The sequence below is a fragment of the Gymnodraco acuticeps genome, unplaced genomic scaffold, assembly GCF_902827175.1.
Source record: "Gymnodraco acuticeps unplaced genomic scaffold, fGymAcu1.1, whole genome shotgun sequence".
Classification (NCBI taxonomy): Eukaryota; Metazoa; Chordata; class Actinopteri; order Perciformes; family Bathydraconidae; genus Gymnodraco; species Gymnodraco acuticeps.
Genome location: NW_022991249.1, coordinates 1 through 20000, shown reverse-complemented (window position 1 = coordinate 20000; position 20000 = coordinate 1). Strand labels below are relative to the sequence as shown.

General features: G+C 39.5%; 1 protein-coding gene across 1 annotated transcript in view; it reads right to left on the bottom strand.

Moving 5' to 3' along the window:
• Positions 1-19959, bottom strand: part of LOC117561959 (unconventional myosin-Ic-like) — a 33477-nt gene extending 13518 nt beyond the window's left edge. Inside the window, exons 1-14 of the mRNA XM_034239697.1 lie at positions 19893-19959; positions 19113-19232; positions 18190-18263; positions 17736-17841; positions 15125-15205; positions 14843-14934; positions 13632-13726; positions 13468-13514; positions 13307-13387; positions 11178-11283; positions 6734-6851; positions 5683-5796; positions 5174-5250; positions 3996-4064 (exon numbers count right to left, since the gene is read on the bottom strand). Of these exons, the coding sequence (XP_034095588.1) occupies positions 3996-4064; positions 5174-5250; positions 5683-5796; positions 6734-6851; positions 11178-11283; positions 13307-13387; positions 13468-13514; positions 13632-13726; positions 14843-14934; positions 15125-15205; positions 17736-17841; positions 18190-18263; positions 19113-19229 (1177 nt within the window). The 5' untranslated portion in view covers positions 19230-19232; positions 19893-19959. The remainder of the gene's footprint in view (positions 1-3995; positions 4065-5173; positions 5251-5682; positions 5797-6733; positions 6852-11177; positions 11284-13306; positions 13388-13467; positions 13515-13631; positions 13727-14842; positions 14935-15124; positions 15206-17735; positions 17842-18189; positions 18264-19112; positions 19233-19892) is intronic.
• Positions 19960-20000: the final 41 nt, after the last annotated feature.

The window sequence follows — 20000 nt, the reverse complement described above, 5'->3', positions numbered from 1 at the left end:
ACACTCTGAACTCAGGTAAACACACTCTAAACTCAGGTAAACACACTCTGAACTCAGGTAAACACACTCTAAACTCAGGTAAACACACTCTGAACTCAGGTAAACACACTCTAAACTCAGGTAAACACACTCTGAACTCAGGTAAACACACTCTAAACTCAGGTAAACACACTCTAACTCAGGTAAACACACTCTGAACTCAGGTAAACACACTCAGGTAAACACACTCTGAACTCAGGTAAACACACTCTAAACTCAGGTAAACACACTCTGAACTCAGGTAAACACACTCTGAACTCAGGTAAACACACTCTAAACTCAGGTAAACACACTCTGAACTCAGGTAAACACACTCTAAACTCAGGTAAACACACTCTGAACTCAGGTAAACACACTCTGAACTCAGGTAAACCACACTCTGAACTCAGGTAAACACACTCTGAACTCAGGTAAACACACTCTAAACTCAGGTAAACACACTCTGAACTCAGGTAAACACACTCTGAACTCAGGTAAACACACTCTGAACTCAGGTAAACACACTCTAAACTCAGGTAAACACACTCTAAACTCAGGTAAACACACTCTAAACTCAGGTAAACACACTCTGAACTCAGGTAAACACACTCTGAACTCAGGTAAACACACTCTGAACTCAGGTAAACACACTCTGAACTCAGGTAAACACACTCTGAACTCAGGTAAACACACTCTGAACTCAGGTAAACACACTCTGAACTCAGGTAAACACACTCTGAACTCAGGTAAACACAACTCTGAACTCAGGTAAACACACTCTAAACTCAGGTAAACCACACTCTAACTCAGGTAAACACACTCTGAACTCAGGTAAACACACTCTGAACTCAGGTAAACACACTCTAAACTCAGGTAAACACACTCTGAACTCAGGTAAACACACTCTGAACTCAGGTAAACACACTCTGAACTCAGGTAAACACACTCTGAACTCAGGTAAACACACTCTGAACTCAGGTAAACACACTCTGAACTCAGGTGAACACACTCTGAACTCAGGTAAACACACTCTGAACTCAGGTAAACACACTCTGAACTCAGGTGAACACACTCTGAACTCAGGTAAACACACTCTGAACTCAGGTAAACACACTCTGAACTCAGGTAAACACACTCTAAACTCAGGTAAACACACTCTGAACTCAGGTAAACACACTCTGAACTCAGGTAAACACACTCTAAACTCAGGTAAACACACTCTGAACTCAGGTAAACACACTCTGAACTCAGGTAAACACACTCTAAACTCAGGTAAACACACTCTGAACTCAGGTGAACACACTCTGAACTCAGGTAAACACACTCTGAACTCAGGTAAACACACTCTAAACTCAGGTAAACACACTCTAAACTCAGGTAAACACACTCTGAACTCAGGTGAACACACTCTGAACTCAGGTAAACACACTCTGAACTCAGGTAAACACACTCTGAACTCAGGTAAACACACTCTGAACTCAGGTAAACACACTCTGAACTCAGGTGAACACACTCTGAACTCAGGTAAACACACTCTGAACTCAGGTAAACACACTCTAAACTCAGGTAAACACACTCTCAACTCAGGTAAACACACTCTGAACTCAGGTAAACACACTCTAAACTCAGGTAAACACACTCTGAACTCAGGTAAACACACTCTAAACTCAGGTAAACACACTCTGAACTCAGGTAAACACACTCTGAACTCAGGTAAACACACTCAGGTAAACACACTCTAAACTCAGGTAAACACACTCTGAACTCAGGTAAACACACTCTAAACTCAGGTAAAACACACTCTGAAACTCAGGTAAACACACTCTGAACTCAGGTAAACACCACTCTGAACTCAGGTAAACACACTCTGAACTCAGGTAAACACACTCTGAACTCAGGTAAACACACTCAGGTAAACACACTCTGAACTCAGGTAAACACACTCAGGTAAACACACTCTGAACTCAGGTAAACACACTCTGAACTCAGGTAAACACACTCTAAACTCAGGTAAACACACTCTGAACTCAGGTAAACACACTCTGAACTCAGGTAAACACACTCTGAACTACTCAGGTAAACACACTTCTGAACTCAGGTAAACACACTCTGAAACTCAGGTAAACACACTTCTGAACTCAGGTAAACACACTCTGAACTCAGGTAAACACACTCTGAACTCAGGTAATACACTCTAAACTCAGGTAAACACACTTCTGAACTCAGGTAACACACTCTGAACTCAGGTAAACACACTCTGAACTCAGTAAAACACACTCTGAACTCAGGTAAACACACTCTAAACTCAGGTAAACACACTCTGAACTCAGGTAAACACACTCTAAACTTAGGTAAACACACTCTGAACTCAGGTAAACACACTCTCTAGAACTCAGGTAAACACACCTCTGAAAACTCAGGTAAACACACTCTAAACTTAGGTAAACACACACTCTGAACTCAGGTAAACACACTCTAAACTCAGGTAAACACACTCTGAACTCAGGTAAACACGACTTCTAAAACTCAGGTAAACCACACTCTGAACTCAGGTAAACACACTCTGAACTCAGGTAAAGCACACTCTGAACTCAGGTAAACACACTCTGAACTCAGGTAAACACACTCTAAACTCAGGTTTAAACATACTCTAAACTCAGGTAAACACACTCTAAACTCAGGTAAACACACTCTGAACTCAGGTAAACACACTCTGAACTCAGGTAAACACACTCTAAACTCAGGTAAACACACTCTAAACTCAGGTAAACAACACTCTGAACTCAGGTAAACACACTTCTAACTCAGGTAAACATACTCTAAACTCAGGTAAAACACACCTCTAAACTCAGGTAAACACACTCTAAACTCAGGTAAACACACTCTGAACTCAGGTAAACACACTCTAAACTCAGGTAAACATACTCTAAACTCAGGTAAACACACTCTGAACTCAGGTAAACACACTCTAAACTCAGGTAAACACACACTCTGAACTCAGGTAAACACACTCTAACCTCCAGGTATAAACACACTCTAAACTAGGTAAACACACTCTGAAACTCAGGTAAACACACTCTAAACTCAGGTAAACACACTCTAACCTCAGGTAAACACACACTCTGAACTCAGGTAAACACAACTCTGAACTCAGGTAAACACACTCTAAACTCAGGTAATAACACACTCTGAACTCTAACTAGGTAAACACACTCTAACTCAGGTAAACACCACTCTGAACTCAGGTAAACACACTCTAAACTCAGGTAAACACACTCTAAACTCAGGTATAAACATACTCTAACTCAGGTAAAACACACTCTAAACTCAGGTAAACACACTACTCTAAACTCAGGTAAACACACTCTGAACTCAGGTAAACACACTCTAAACTCAGGTAAACATACTCTAAACTCAGGTAAACACACTCTGAACTCAGGTAAACACACTCTAAACTCAGGTAAACACACTCTGAACTCAGGTAAACACACTCTGAACTCAGGTAAACACACTCTGAACTCAGGTAAACACACTCTAAACTCAGGTAAACACACTCTGAACTCAGGTAAACACACTCTGAACTCAGGTAAACACACTCTGAACTCAGGTAAACACACTCTGAACTCAGGTAAACACACTCTGAACTCAGGTAAACACACTCTGAACTCAGGTAAACACACTCTGAACTCAGGTAAACACACTCTAAACTCAGGTAAACACACTCTGAACTCAGGTAAACACACTCTAAACTCAGGTAAACACACTCTAAACTCAGGTAACACACTCTGAACTCAGGTAAACACACTCTAAACTCAGGTAAACACACTCTAAACTCAGGTAAACACACTCTGAACTCAGGTAAACACACTCTAAACTCAGGTAAACACACTCTGAACTCAGGTAAACACACTCTATGAGGACATTAGCGGAAAAGCAAAAGGTGAATAATCCCACTGAAGGAGGGGGAGTCTCCTCACCTGAGGTTCTGAGCTTCTGGAACTTGGTCTTCTGGCTGTATCCTCTCCATCCGGCCTGCAGCTTGGTGGCTGAGGGGAGAAGGAGACACGGTTTAAATCTGTGGCCATACCAATGCCAAAAGCATCCTGCAGAGATCAACTGAAAAGCATTCAAACCCAAGCAGATCACACTTTCTGCTTATTTTGCCAGCAAAATCATAAGAAATAAAAAAAAGAGTACACCCTCTATTTAATTTGGATTCTTTTTTGTCCTACTTGTCGTCATTATTTTTGATCTAATAACCTTTTTATGATTGTTATTTTTGACATGCTGTCCCGTTAGACCAGGGGGTCAAACTCAATCACACAGTGGGTGCTAGTGGAGGGCCGGACTGGTTCAATGTTTATTACAGAACGTATTGACATGAACTTATTGCACATATTAAACCTGGAACTAACAAAGCTTCAATGATTGCCTATAAAACAACATTAAATAATCAGTTGCATTCATTTCTTATGGCTCTATCTGCAGCTTAGAGTCATTTCTTATGAGTACATTTCCCCACAGGCCAACAACAGCTTCAACAAAACTATTTCCCTCAAAGAGAAAACCAAACATGCCCTGTTGTCGTGAGAGAAAGTGCAGAAGGAAACATCCATTAAACTCAGTGTGCTGCTCTGTGATGCTAGCTCAGATACTTGGCATCTCATCTCGGGTGCAAGGTCATCAATGTTTGGGCTCAGGCTCTGAGCGGAGGAGACCCTCAGGATGGAGTGAAGGTGTGCGTGCAATATACCGGCGGGCCAGATCTAATAGTGATTAGATATTATCCTGAGGGCCGAAATTAAATCCACCAACGGCCTGATTTGGCCCCCGGGCCTCGAGTTTGACACATGTGCGTTAGACTGTAACATTTTAACTTGTTTTATTTTGTTCTGTAGGCTTTTTAATGTGATTACATTTATTTTGCACTATAATGCTTTTAAAGGTTTGTGTAAAGCACTTTTAAATGGCCTTGTTGCTGAAATCTGTTATAATCAAAATAATACACATAAACTTGCCTTGTTTCTTATCTGTGTCCTTTTTTAACGTTTGTGAAATCAATGGCTTCGTTGCCGTCAGGATGTCTGCAGTTCTACATGTCGATGCAGGAGTTGATCAAATAATTAAAAGGTAACAAATGTTTAGAGTCTCTCACCCAGACTGTGCTTCCTGGTCTCCAGAGCGTCTTCAGTGGCAAACAACGTCTTCGGGAAGCGGATGAAGATTTTGGATCTAAAAGTAAAACAATTAAAAGCGTTTTAAAAGTGCAGCTCAGGGACAAAAAGAAGCACAGGGATAATGATGCATACAATGAAACAAAATGCATGTTTAAGAAGGAAAAGGTTGAACATGACATGATGCTTTTGATTGGTCTAAAACCACCAGACTCAAAGACAGTCTCATCCCTCAGGCCATCAGACTGCTAAACACCTGAGCTTTTGAAAGAACATCCATAACATTCATCTGGCTGCAAATTACAAATGATGTATCTAATATATCATATCCCAATTACTTGTATATAGACTCTTCTTGCACTAATTCTATTCTATTTACTTGCACTATTTATCCGTGTTATTGTGTTGCTCTGTTGGAGGAGCCTGTGGCCTCAGATTTTAATACGCGTTAGCTCTGACAGTAAAAGCCTTGAACCCTTGAATGTATTACCTCCCCATTTTGTACTCCTCAGGTTTGTATCCCAGATGTTTCACCAGCGTCGCCACGCCTTCAGGAAGCTTCCCCTGCCAGCTCGGCCATGTGTCCGGACACAGGGACTTATACCTGAACACACACACACACACACACACACACACACACACACACACACACACACACACACACACACACACACACACACACACACACACACACACACACACACACACACACACACACACACACACACACACACACACACACACACACACACACACACACACACACACACACACACACACACACACACACACACACACACACACACACACACACACACACACACACACACACACACACACACACACACACCAGAGTTTCTGTTAGAAAAAGTAGTGGCATCAAAGTGGCTGCGCAGATTTCAACATCCCAGACTTATGGTAGAAATTCTAGCCAAATATTATCTGTGTTTTATTAAACTTGGAGACTATAAACATAGTGTCATCATTGAGGCATATAGATTGTATTCAATGGAAAAATAGTCAATAAAACAAGTCCTGTCAATAGACTTATATAAATAACATTATACAAGTCACTACAACACAGAGACTCCCTCTCAGCTTTGGACCTACATATCCTTAGATTACATAAAGCACAATAAAGACTATTTATAAACAAACACAGGCTTTATTGGTTCATTCAATTAAAATCTGCTTGTTTAGCCTCAGTGGGATTTGATAGGCCGTTATGAATGGAGACACTTACATATGTCCGGACTTTTACAATTGGTTAATCGTATGTTTGTGAAGAAAGGGGAGCCATTGTAATACTATAGATGCCTGTTCTGCTTTCCCTTTTTAAATGAGGGACCGCCCCCTGCTGGTATAAAGAGGTACTTTGGACATATTTTCTTATCATATTTTCATATATCTTAAGTATTTCTGATTTCCTTCCCAAGTTTTCTGCAGTCTTTGTAATGTGCGATTCGAAGATGTGAACCAGAAGTTTGTTTTATGTGTGATTGGGGTGTCCTGACCTTAAGTGGTTAAAATAATACATGTACCTCTGGAGGAAGACCTCGTAGCGCCGCCTGTAGGCGAAGCCGGCTCTCCTCACCCTCAGGTTCTCCATCAGACCCAGATACTTCACCTGGTGCCGGATCAGAACATCGTCAAACCGCCCTGAAGCAAACAGAGGGAAACAGGCTGTGAGATAATGAGGCGCAGAGGGGGGGTACTCAGATCCTGTACTTTAGTCAAAGTAGAAGTACTCAGATCCTGTACTTTAGTAAAAGTAGAAGTACTCAGATCCTGTACTTTAGTAAAGTAGAAGTACTCAGATCCTGTACTTTAGTAAAGTAGAAGTACTCAGATCCTGTACTTTAGTTAAAGTAGAAGTACTCAGATCCTGGACTTTAGTTAAAGTAGAAGTACTCAGATCCTGGACTTTAGTTAAAGTAGAAGTACTCAGATCCTGGACTTTAGTTAAAGTAGAAGTACTCAGATCCTGGACTTTAGTTAAAGTAGAAGTACTCAGATCCTGGACTTTAGTTAAGTAGAAGTTACCAGATCCTGTACTTTAGTTAAGTAGAAGTACTCAGGATCCTGTACTTGAGTAAAAGTAAAGTACTCAGATTTTGTACTTGAGTAAAAGTAAAGTACTCAGATCTTGTACTTGAGTAAAAGTAGAAGTACTCAGATCTTGTACTTGAGTAAAGTAAGAAGTACTCAGATCTTGTACTTGAGTAAAGTAAAGTACTCAGATATTGTACTTGAGTAAAAGTAGAAGTACTCAGATCTTGTACTTGAGTAAAAGTAGAAGTACTCAGATCCTGTACTTGAGTAAAAGTAGAAGTACTCAGATCTTGTACTTGAGTAAAAGTAGAAGTACTCAGATCTTGTACTTGAGTAAAAGTAGAAGTACTCAGATCTTGTTCTTAAGTAAAAGTAGAAGTACTCAGATCTTGTACTTGAGTAAAAGTAAAGTACTCAGATTTTGTACTTGAGTAAAAGTAGAAGTACTCAGATCTTGTACTTGAGTAAAAGTAGAAGTACTCAGATCTTGTACTTGAGTAAAAGTAGAAGTACTCAGATCCTGTACTTTAGTTAAAGTAGAAGTACTCAGATCCTGTACTTGAGTAAAAGTAAAGTACTCAGATTTTGTACTTGAGTAAAAGTAAAGTACTCAGATATTGTACTTGAGTAAAAGTAGAAGTACTCAGATCTTGTACTTGAGTAAAAGTAGAAGTACTCAGATCCTGTACTTGAGTAAAAGTAGAAGTACTCAGATCTTGTACTTGAGTAAAAGTAGAAGTACTCAGATCTTGTACTTGAGTAAAAGTAGAAGTACTCAGATCTTGTTCTTAAGTAAAAGTAGAAGTACTCAGATCTTGTACTTGAGTAAAAGTAAAGTACTCAGATTTTGTACTTGAGTAAAAGTAAAGTACTCAGATCTTGTACTTGAGTAAAAGTAGAAGTACTCAGATCTTGTACTTTAGTTAAAGTAGAAGTACTCAGATCCTGTACTTTAGTAAAAGTAGAAGTACTCAGATCCTGTACTTGAGTAAAAGTAAAGTACTACGATTTTGTACTTGAGTAAAAGTAAAGTACTCAGATATTGTACTTGAGTAAAAGTAGAAGTACTCAGATCTTGTACTTGAGTAAAAGTAGAAGTACTCAGATCTTGTACTTGAGTAAAAGTAGAAGTACTCAGATCTTGTACTTGAGTAAAAGTAGAAGTACTCAGATCTTGTACTTGAGTAAAAGTAGAAGTACTCAGATCCTGTACTTGAGTAAAAGTAGAAGTACTCAGATCTTGTACTTGAGTAAAAGTAGAAGTACTCAGATCTTGTTCTTGAGTAAAGTAGAAGTACTCAGATCTTGTACTTGAGTAAAAGTAGAAGTACTCAGATCTTGTTCTTGAGTAAAAGTAGAAGTACTCAGATCTTGTACTTGAGTAAAAGTAGAAGTACTCAGATCTTGTACTTGAGTAAAGTAGAAGTACTCAGATCTTGTACTTGAGTAAAAGTAGAAGTACTCAGATCCTGTACTTGAGTAAAAGTAGAAGTACTCAGATCTTGTACTTGAGTAAAAGTAGAAGTATTCAGATCTTGTACTTACAAGTGAAGTACAAGTACCTCAACATTTTACTTCAGTACAGTACTTGAGTAAATGTACTTAGTTACTTCCCACTACTGATGAGGGAAGAGTAACTTTGTGATATCTTTAAAAAACATGTTGGTTAAACAATTCAAGTGCTAATGTTAAGATACGTTATTAATAACTTAGTTTACAGTCGTATTTAAAACAATGTTAAAGTGTAATCTACTAATCCAGGATCCTGAGTACACCCACATACCTGGGGATTCACGGTATTGAAAAGTCAAAGTTAGAGCTGAGGAAACGCCATTTCTAATCATATTTCTCCCAAATCTAAAAAGAGGCGTCAAATCTGCTGGACTAACATGAACCGGAGAAAACCAGAAAACACTGCAGCAGAGCAGGAGGACAACAAAAGGCCGACTGTGGAGAGCAACAATGAACTGACACACACACACACACACACACACACACACACACACACACACACACACACACACACACACACACACACACACACACACACACACACACACACACACACACACACACACACACACACACACACACACACCACACACACACACACACACACACACACACACACACACACACACACACACACACACACACACACACACACACACACACACACACACACACACACACACACACACACACACACACACACACACACACACACACACACACACTTGGATTCAGTGAAAGCAGGATTATCGAGGTGTTTCTGGGAACAATGAGCTTCTTAAGCTACGGCGTGTTCATACGAACGGTTGCATAATAACTGGCTTCAAACCATAATAATGACGAAAATCACAAACATTCGTTTCTTATGCAGCAACAGCTCGACTTTAAGGGTTATTTTGTACAAATCTAGATCAAAATAATGCAATAAAAATACATTTAAGTAGCTCAGATTTGTCAAGTCAAATTGGATCGGAGAAGATGAGGGCATTAGGCCTCTAAAGCAGTGGTTCCCAACCTTGGGGGGGCACCAAAGATCGCAGGGGGGGCGCCAAAGATCGCAGGGGGGGCGCCAAAGATCGCAGGGGGGGCGCCAAAGATCGCAGGGCGCCAGGCCTCAGATGATTTGAGGCCAAATATCATATTTAGACTTTTTTTTTTTTTTTACATATAATTGTAAGGCAATACATGATTGTCACTAAAAGCCTTGTCTCCACATTACAATAACATATACAAAATAATTGATTAATTAATTTGAATAAGAATTCAAGTTAGTATTAAAGGCATAAAAAGACAGAAATGTATAATTCTTTCTATAGAAATGTTTCTTCTGCCCGTAAAGTGTCCAAACCAGGCTTTTCTGGATAAGCGCATTTTTAAAACACAGTCATTGTCCATGCCGGGTTCAGTTGGATTATTTGTCAGTTGCTCCGATCAGATCGGTCTCCTCCATTTTGTAGATTATTTACGACTTTTGAATCCACGTAAACACATCGGCAAAATCCTTACTTTGAGCATGTGTTTTAAACAGTTTCATCCCTTTGTGAATTGTTTCCACTTCTGCGCCGTCCTTTAATTTCTTCATACAGCGGGAATCCAAATGAATGAATCCTGAGTCCAATAACCATCAAAGTCGCTCCAACAGTGCTCCTTGATTACGCTTTCATCCTCCTTTAACACAATACTTCACATTCATCCAGTTTGTGACAGAAGTTGTAGCATTTTGAGACTTTTAAACTTTAATTACCGCTGTTGCGCCCCCCCCCCCCCCCCCCACACACACACACACACACAGGGGGGGGGCGCAACATCCAACAGGAGTCATTTGGGGGGGCTCTTGGGAAAAAAGGTTGAGAACCACTGCTCTAACGGATGATTTAATAAATAATTTTTTTTTTTTTTAACCAATTATTTGCCTTAACTAAAGGATGTAACACATGTGTATATATTATACATACATGTGTAAAGCTTAATATTGATTGCTATGATATAATGACAGGAACATGGACTAAATGATGTCCAACAACCCTTTTAATATCAGTATCCTCCAGGCGTCACTCTGCTTATGTGTGCCTGTCTTTGATTTTCAACTTGTTAAGAGTTCATACATTACAAAATGGAGAACAACAACCAGCCAAAGGCATTGTATATTATATCTAAACAATACAGCAATGTGTGCAAAAACTACGTGTAGTACCATAAGAAAAACTCCTCACTTTTTAGCTTCATTTTGACACATTTGTGCTGGGGCAAAATCACCTCATCTGCAGGCACAGATACACTTAATAAAAGCCTTAAGGGATATCGCAAGAGAACAAGAACAAGAGATCATACATGACCAACACTGGACTATTGATCAGACCCTTGAGTAGTTGGGTGAGGATTTGCTAAGGGAACATACGTGTAAAAGGCGTGACTTCCTACCTGACTGCTTGGAGTCATTGGGCTTGATGCAGCGGACGTACGACGGCTCCTTCGACATCAGGATCTCCATCAGTTTCGCCAGGCTTGCTTTGAACTGAGTGGCCGCCTGAGAGGCAGACAGAAGAGATGAGAAAGAGAGGTGAGGTGGTGAGGAGGTGAGGAAGAGAGAAGGATACTGGTTAGTGACCGAGGATAAGAAGATACGGAGAGGAGAAGAGCGATGAATCCTGTAGAGAGACACACTGAAGAAGAGAGGAGCTGAACACTGGGCGCTGTTCAAGAGTGTGTGTGTGTGTGTGTGTGTGTGTGTGTGTGTGTGTGTGTGTGTGTGTGTGTGTGTGTGTGTGTGTGTGTGTGTGTGTGTGTGTCAGGGCATTCCTCGGGTGTGGGACAGAGAATCCCCGTCATGACGCCTCTCAACACGGAGAGGGAAACACAACGCTGTTTGTTTGTCTGTGGGAAAATATGTGTAATAAGAAAAGTGGAAAACCTCAGAACACAAACACTATATTTACTTAAATAAGCTAATATAGGCTGGTTTTTAAACACTACAAATAGCAGATAGACGTCTTTGTCAAGTACCTATAGATGGGTATGTTCAGTGACAGACATTAAGAGGCAATTTGCTAATGAAAGCTGTATTTGAGGGGAAAAAACACCCCCGTGATTTTGAATAATTCTTGAAATTCTTACCAGTTTACTCGAATAATGGCAACAAAAACAACGGTATTGTGAGGGCAATATTCCCAGCAGGTGCAGGAGGAAAACCCATTGAAATAAGCAACTATATGCTGGCTTTTAAACACTACAAATAGCCGCTTCTTTGACAATTGTCGATAGATGAGTATGTTCAGTGACAGGAATTAAGGGGCGGTAAACATGCCACTAAGAGCTGTCTTTGAGAGGACAAACACCCCCAGGGTTTTGAGTCATTCTTGACATTCTTACCAGTTCAGTTCAATAAAACAATGGTTCTGTGGGGGCAATGTTTCCCAGCAGGTGCAGGGTTTTTTTAAAGCAGGAAAACCCATTTAAAATATGCGATAGACGATGTTTCCATTTGCAAGTATGAGTATGTATCAGAAAGTGGACGAAGCCATAATTTAGCACGGGACGGACGTTAGCTTTACTCTCATCTAAAAGTCTCTGCATGCCGAAATATAGATTATAATTTGGGGTATATATTTACATGTTTAGGCCAATACATGCAAAAAAATAACTATAATTTAAGAGTTGCGGGTAGATTACAAAACATAGATTCAAGCCTATCTTAAGCCCAAATCCCAGCTGAGAGGGTCTTCTCTACAGCTGGCCTGATTGTGAATCGCCTCTCCCCTGAGTAGACATGCTCATATTGTTAAACAAGAATGAGTATTGAATAGCTGCATTCTGTGCATAGCCCTGCTACAGGTTGTTGATCTCTGTTGTCACGGGTTACGTTACCCTGACCCGTTATGTTGTTCGTGTTTGATCCCTCTTTCATTTAAAAACCAAGTTATGTTTTAAGCACGAAAGCTGTAGCTGTCAACTGTTCAAACTGTGATCACCAGTTCAATACATTTGACAAATTCGACTTGGTTTCTATATTTATTTGAATGTGTAATTATTTATTTTATAGGATATGTACATTTCGGTTAATCGATTAACCGTTTATTTGGGGGTCGAATATTCGAGTATACATTTGCTTTCAAATTCCCATCCCTAGTTTATATTTACTTGTTTAGGCCAATTCATGCAAAAAAAACAACTATATTTAAAGAGTTGCGGGTAGATTACAAAACATAGATTCAAGCCTAACTTATATAAATTAATTTGATGTGAACTGATTTACTCATTTCTATTTTAAGGGCTTCTAACATGTTGTACATATCTTAAACTGAGTCTGCTAAGTAGCCGAATGCAAGGGTTAGCAAACTCCCATCAAGTTACTTATTTACTCACTTTTTAAACTCTCAAACCAGAGTTGTTGATTGTTGGAAAGACTAAAAAGGACGATGGGTTTGAATGAAGTTTGCTTTACGGCGATGAACAGTGAACTCTGGCAGTGCTTCACTGAAGTTACAACAAGCGTCCAAATCCCTGTTGATTGTATTCATCATATTTCCACTTCCAATGCAACACTATCTCACCGTTTCCGGACGTTTCTTGTCACTCAGCTCCTCTCTGTCGAAACACTTGGTCAGGATCTTGTTCTCCGACATGCACATCACCTGCAAACAGCCACACGTTTCAACCACAGATTCGTCTTTGAATCCTTCAAACTGATCATCTTCATCTAACCCGTCCTCACCTCTTTCAGGTTCCTGAAGAGCAGGTCGTTGTTCTTGTCCAGAAATCCTGAGTGAGAGAACAAACACACGCACATTAGATTTAGGCTTCATCTGTTTTGTCAGCAGTTGCAAAAAGAAGAAGGACAATTGAAATATCGACGTTGTCTTCAGCAAACACTCGTACCGTTGACGTTGTAGTTGACCTCTCCGGCGTAATGCAGCAGTCTGAACTCGTCTCGGGCCATCACCTTCCGGGTCTTTGTATCCGCCAGCTTGTGCCTGCAGGGAAACATTATTATTATGTATTTATTTCAACAAGGACCATGCATACAAATACATTTGTATTATGCCAGATTTGAGCTAATAGCTAATTTCCATCTGCAGTCCTTACGTAGGTACATCACAATCAACACACACGAACAACATTGCATAGTCTCTATCACACAAACACTTGTAAAACATGATTTAAGTACAGGTCGATAACATAATACATAGTACAGTTAAAATATAATATTAGTGAATGGAGAAAATAATCAATATGTTCTTATCTGGGTTTATTTCTGCCATTGCAGTCGCTAAAAACAGCAATAGCTAGAATTAAACGAGGACACAAATATCATTTTTACACTGAGATGAGTATATGCTTATATATACGGGTAAATCTGCAAAAAATAAGATAAGGTAATATAATTGTTTTCCTATTGGCTACAGGTGAGTATGTACAGTTACAGAAACAAAGGGGGAGGGCAAAGGAACGCAAGGAAATCTCAGGATGCCCCTAAATCTGCCCCCCATTTCCACCCAAAGATCAACAAGTTTTAGCTGCTGGTAGATTACAAAAAAGAGAATTTCCAACACAAATACATTTTATGCACTTATTATTTCTTATTCTAAGTGCTAATAACATTTCACAAATACATCTTTTTTAGACAATGATGCTGTAAATGCAGCAATGCAGACTCCTTTTCGTATTGCGAGCAGGGTAACGGCCCGTCCACACTACAGCTTCAAAAAAAGCTTGGAGCTGGGCGTGTCTGAAGCTCGACCAACAACCAATCACATGAATCTCCCGCCCCTGACACACAAGCAGCGGTTTGATTGGCTAGAGCTTGTACTGGCATATGATTTGATTGGCTGACGCTTCCACCGAAAGCTTCAGAAGCTTCAAAAGTTGAACATTGCTCAACTTTTGCAGCCTGAAACGCCAGGAAAGCTCCGCTCTGCTTCCCACAATGCAGTTCGGCGAAAAGTGACGTCACGCCATTCAAAGTGAATGGGCAGACGCGTTGGAAACCGTTTTTGAAGCTGTCGAAGCTGTAGTGTGGACGGGCCGTAACACACACACACACGACAATAATTCAATATTTCTCTTCTTATTTGAGGAAATAAACTCACGTGACAAAGTGAGCGTGTCCTCCCACGGTGTCCTCCAGCTTCTCCAGGAAGGTGAGGTCGTTGGCATCTCCGGGTCTCAGACACTCTTCATCCTGAGAGGGAAGAAAAATAAAAAACAATCAGTCAGTGTTTCACCAAACCAGAAACACTCCCAGGTATTAGTGCTCGTATCATTTATATCAACTTCTGTTGTGTTTATGTGAATCATTTGGACAATCGTTTTCTAAATGTGTCCGCCAGTTGGATTCTGAGATGAAGTCATATTTTGAAAATCCTCCTCACCAGGATGGAGATGATGCCTTTGAACTTCTCCTCCACCAGGTCACAGATGATCTTGTTGTTGAAGTACTGCACTGGCTCCCACTGCACACACACACACACACAAGAAAGTTAAAATAACAGTATCACAGGCTGTCAATAAGGTCACCTATTCACTTCAAAATCTACTTCTTCCTGTCTTTAACCATTTGTGCTGTAATGACTATTCTTGATGTATTTAAATGTCATTAAAAAAAGTGTTTCTGTTGAACTATGCCTTGTGTTGATATGCAACTTTCCTTCCAGCCTACAAAATAATTCACAAACAGTTACCGATAGTTCAATTTAAACAACAACAACAACATCTGGGACATCAATCTCAGTCCAAACCTCCTACAATTACAACTGTTTAAGATATTTAATGACCGAGACGTTCATGATGTGCAGAATCCCAGGAATCCTGATCCTCACCCACTTACATGCGCACTCACACATGAACTTAGAGATACACATGCAGACTGAGTTTATGTTAAATGCACATTAAACACATAAAACAGACACATTATTTCAGCCCACGGCCCTGAAGCCACATCATAATGGGCTCTTTGAGTTTCTCCCACATTTATATCAGAGTGAACACAAGAAGCTCTTGTTCCAATGAAAAAACTAAACAATATATTAGCCAGGGTTCATACACTTGTTCACAAATGATTTTCAATGACTTTTCCATGACCTTTAACTCATTTTCCATGACCAAAAAAATTACTCTTTCTCAGCAGTACCACTGAAAATGGTTTATTTTAACATGGAACAGGAAAATAAGGTCTGCATATGAAACATGTTGTGCCTATCTAAAACAAATCAAATAGGCTTACTACTGTAGCTTCTACACACTAAAGCAACTACAATCTCTCACCAGCTAAACACCTCGTCAGTTAAATGCCGTTTTATGTTTCATTACTATACGATACAGTATTTATTATCATTATAGTATTACTATTTCAGCGATTAGATCAAATATAAATTATATTTGATACAACTTTAGTTACATTTCCATGACTTTTCCAAAACTTTGGGAAAAATATTGTTTTCCATAACTTTTCCAGGGCCTGGAATTAGCATTTTAAATTTCCATGACTTGTCCAGGTTTTGAATGAGCGTAAGAACCCTGATTAGCAATAAACTAATGGGGAAAAGGAGAAAGTGGAGCTGTAACGCATACATTTCATAAAGCGTATAAATATGTACTATAGGCTACTGCCAATAGGGGGCTTTAATTATGGTAGTCAGCTTCTCCCAGTTAGGATTCCCTCAGTGTTAATCTTTAAGGAAGTTATTATTGTGACCCAAATTATCCTCAGAGGTCTCATCCTCTCACAAACAAACTCAACCCCTGATTATAACCTCTACAAATAATTAATAAACCAGTTTCACGTAAATAATCTGTGTTTTTCAGGTGGGGACTGGGCGAATGGGGTTAAAAGCTAACCGCTAACGTTAGCTACGCTTGTTTCTCTGATAACTTAAGATACAGATATTAAGGTGTTTTTTACATCAGACAAATTATCCTCAGGGGTCTTATCCTCTCACAAACAAACTCAACCTCTGATTATAACCTCTTAAAACAATTAATAAACCAGTTTCACGTACATCTGTGTTTTTTTGGTGGGGATGGGACAAAGTGGCTAACTGCTAACGTTAGCTCAGCTTGTTTCTCAGATAACTTAGGATTCAGACAATCAGGTGGTTTTACCGGTAGCAAAATGATTCCCTGGGTTATCATCTTCTCCAAAAAAACATACATACTCAAGTAAAACCTCTAAAAACACAGAATAAAAACAGTTCAGGTTAGAAATCTGTGTTTTTCAGGTGGTGACTGGACGAATGGGTTCAATGCTAACCGCTAACGTTAGCTCAGCTTGCTTCTCTGATCACTTAAGATAGGCTACAGACAATAAAGTAGTTTTACCATGAGCCAAATTATTTGCTAATGTCTCATCTTCTCCAAAACAAACGTATCTTCTCAATTAAAACCTCTAAAAACACAGAATAAAAACAGTTCCACGTTAAAAATCTGTCTTTTTTCTGTCAGGGACGAAAGGGCTAAAAGCTAACCGCTAACGTTTGCTAATCGAGTTTCTGTGATAACTTCAGATCCAGACGTCCCATGACCCAAATCCTTCACTAGGATATCATATAACGGCACTTAAGAGTAAAAATGAATAATGACTTATAACATAAAGTGATAGATTTAAGGACAAACTAAAAATAAATCTGATTTGTCTTTGTAAAATGTGATTTTTTTCAGAATATCCACATTTTTTTCAGAATTTCTTTAAAAGACTGGAACACACCTTTACTTCATTCAAATTACACATTTCTCTGAAACACTTGGCACAATGTGAGTAGCCTACACAGCTCAAATACATGTATAATAGGCCAATAGGTTTAGCTATTTGTGTACATTGTAAAGTGGGAAATAGCCTATTATGTGATATATCTTTAAGAGGCATCATTTAAAACTTTCACTGTGAAAAACACCAAAGAAACAATAACATGCATATCTTTTTCTTATTCCTGCATTTATGTGAAAGATTATGTTGCACTTTTTTGTCTTTTATGTGAAATGACTGACCGTGATGCCCTCGGCCTCGTACTCCTCCTGCTCAGACTTCAGGGTGAGTTCGATGAAGAGCTGCTGCAGCTTCTCATTGCAGTAGTTGATGCAGAACTGCTCGAAGCTGCAAAACAACACAAACAACAACAAGGGAAGAAGGAGTTATTTATTTCTGCTTTTCATTAAACATTTCCCCAAAAGCATGCATGTTAAAAAAACACCTTGGTTGGTGATTGGCTAATGGTTGCACAACCCAAAAAAAAAAAAAATACAATTTAAATCATACTGTACCCTCTAAACTAAAAGGAAATCATATTTGAATTGAAATAAAAACAAGATATTTATATGTTTTAAACAACAACATGACGTCGGAGCTCCCTAAAAACAAATCTGCCTCTGCCGTCTGACGCTCCGTTTGACTGACACAAGCCAAAAAAACATTGTGACATCACAAAGTGTACTTAAAGTGTACCTGTTGTGCTGGAAGACCTCGAAGCCGTAGATGTCGAGGAGGCCGATGACGGAGTAATGCTTTGAGGAGTCGTCCTGTTGAAAAGTAGAACGAATATTCATATTTATTTGAAAGAGAAAACTCTACTGAAAGTAAAGCCTCAAAATAAAGAAGCTACTTTTTTTTATCAATATTGAATAAAATGTGCTTTAAAAAATACAATTTCCCTTCAGAATTTACCCATTAAATATTGTTTAATAGCTCCATTCAATAATATAAACTGTACATATCAGAATAAGGAGCTTTCTTTGGTGACATAATAAGTTGATATAAATTAAGTAGGCCTTCTACAATGAATCGAGATAAACCAGTGTATAGCCAGTATGTTGGTCTAACCCTATATTGAATTACTTACACAATAATAAAAACCTTAAACTAGAATAATATACTGTCGATGTAAGTCATCAAGTTGTAGATCCATAAATGTCCACTAGGTGGAGCTGTGGTGTAAATCATTGAAGGGGAGACCTCTACATGAACCACATTGTTTGAGTGTCAATCAATCAATCGATTAAAATGTAATTAACCCCAGGGAGGCAATTAGTACTGCAGCAGCAACGATGGAAACAGGAAGTGGAATGTGTCATGTAATCCCTCACAATGTCAAGTACTGTGTGTGTGTGTGTGTGTGTGTGTGTGTGTGTGTGTGTGTGTGTGTGTGTGTGTGTGTGTGTGTGTGTGTGTGTGTGTGTGTGTGTGTGTACTAACACTGCAATCAACATCAGTTTGATGGACAGCAGTAGAGCAGCACTCTCCTTCAGATCTCAGTGTGTGTGTGTGTGTGTGTGTGTGTGTGTGTGTGTGTGTGTGTGTGTGTGTGTGTGTGTGGTGTGTGCGTGTGCGTGTGTGTGTGTGTGTGTGTGTGTGTGTGTGTGCATGTGTACCGTGTATGTCAGTGAAGCGTTGATCTTGTTCACCAGCCAGGTGAAGGTGCGTCCGTACACCGCCTTGGACAAAGCATCGCGAGCTGAGGACGCCTGCTCCAGGTTCAGAGGGCTCATCAGCTGATAACAAAAACACACAGAAAATGCTTGTTTTACTTGCTGCTTTTATACATGAATACATTTCTTTTTTAATTGGAAAGTTTCCGGGCAGATTCGGGTAGATTTCTAATCATATTTAGCTTGTCTGGTTTAGGGTTACTTTTTAAATCGAGCTTGAATAGGATTGAAATCGTAAGAACAAGACATATATATATAAAGCACCCAGATGGAGTATGGTAAACATGTGGCTTTCAATAGGTGAATATTATAGAGACATGCCAGTTGATATATTTATTTACATAGTGCTACTACATGGTTAAAGAAGGGATGGGACTTAAACCTGTCTTATGATTCTTTTTGTTTGTGTTCTCTTGGCTTTTTAATGACTGTTTAAATGTCATTTTGTGACATGTTTCTGCTTCACTATGTCTTGTGATGGTTTTCCTCTGTTCTCAAGGACTTTAAAATGCTGTGTTGAAATCCGCTGCGTAAATAAACTTGACTTGCTGTGAAATATTAAAATGAAATGTTGAAATCGAGGCCACTTTCTATCTTTTGTTTAACTTGACCACACAGGGTTCAGCTGCTGTAATATCATCACAGTGAAGTAGACATTACACAGACAGGAAATGTTCTTTACCACACACACACACACACACACAGTCAGAGTGTGTATCCTACCTCCTCTCCCTTAGCGATGATCTTCTTGTGTGTTAAAGCCTCCGTCAGCACCGCCCCGTTCACTCCTAACAACTGCAGGAGAGACAACAACGTTATACAACACCGCTG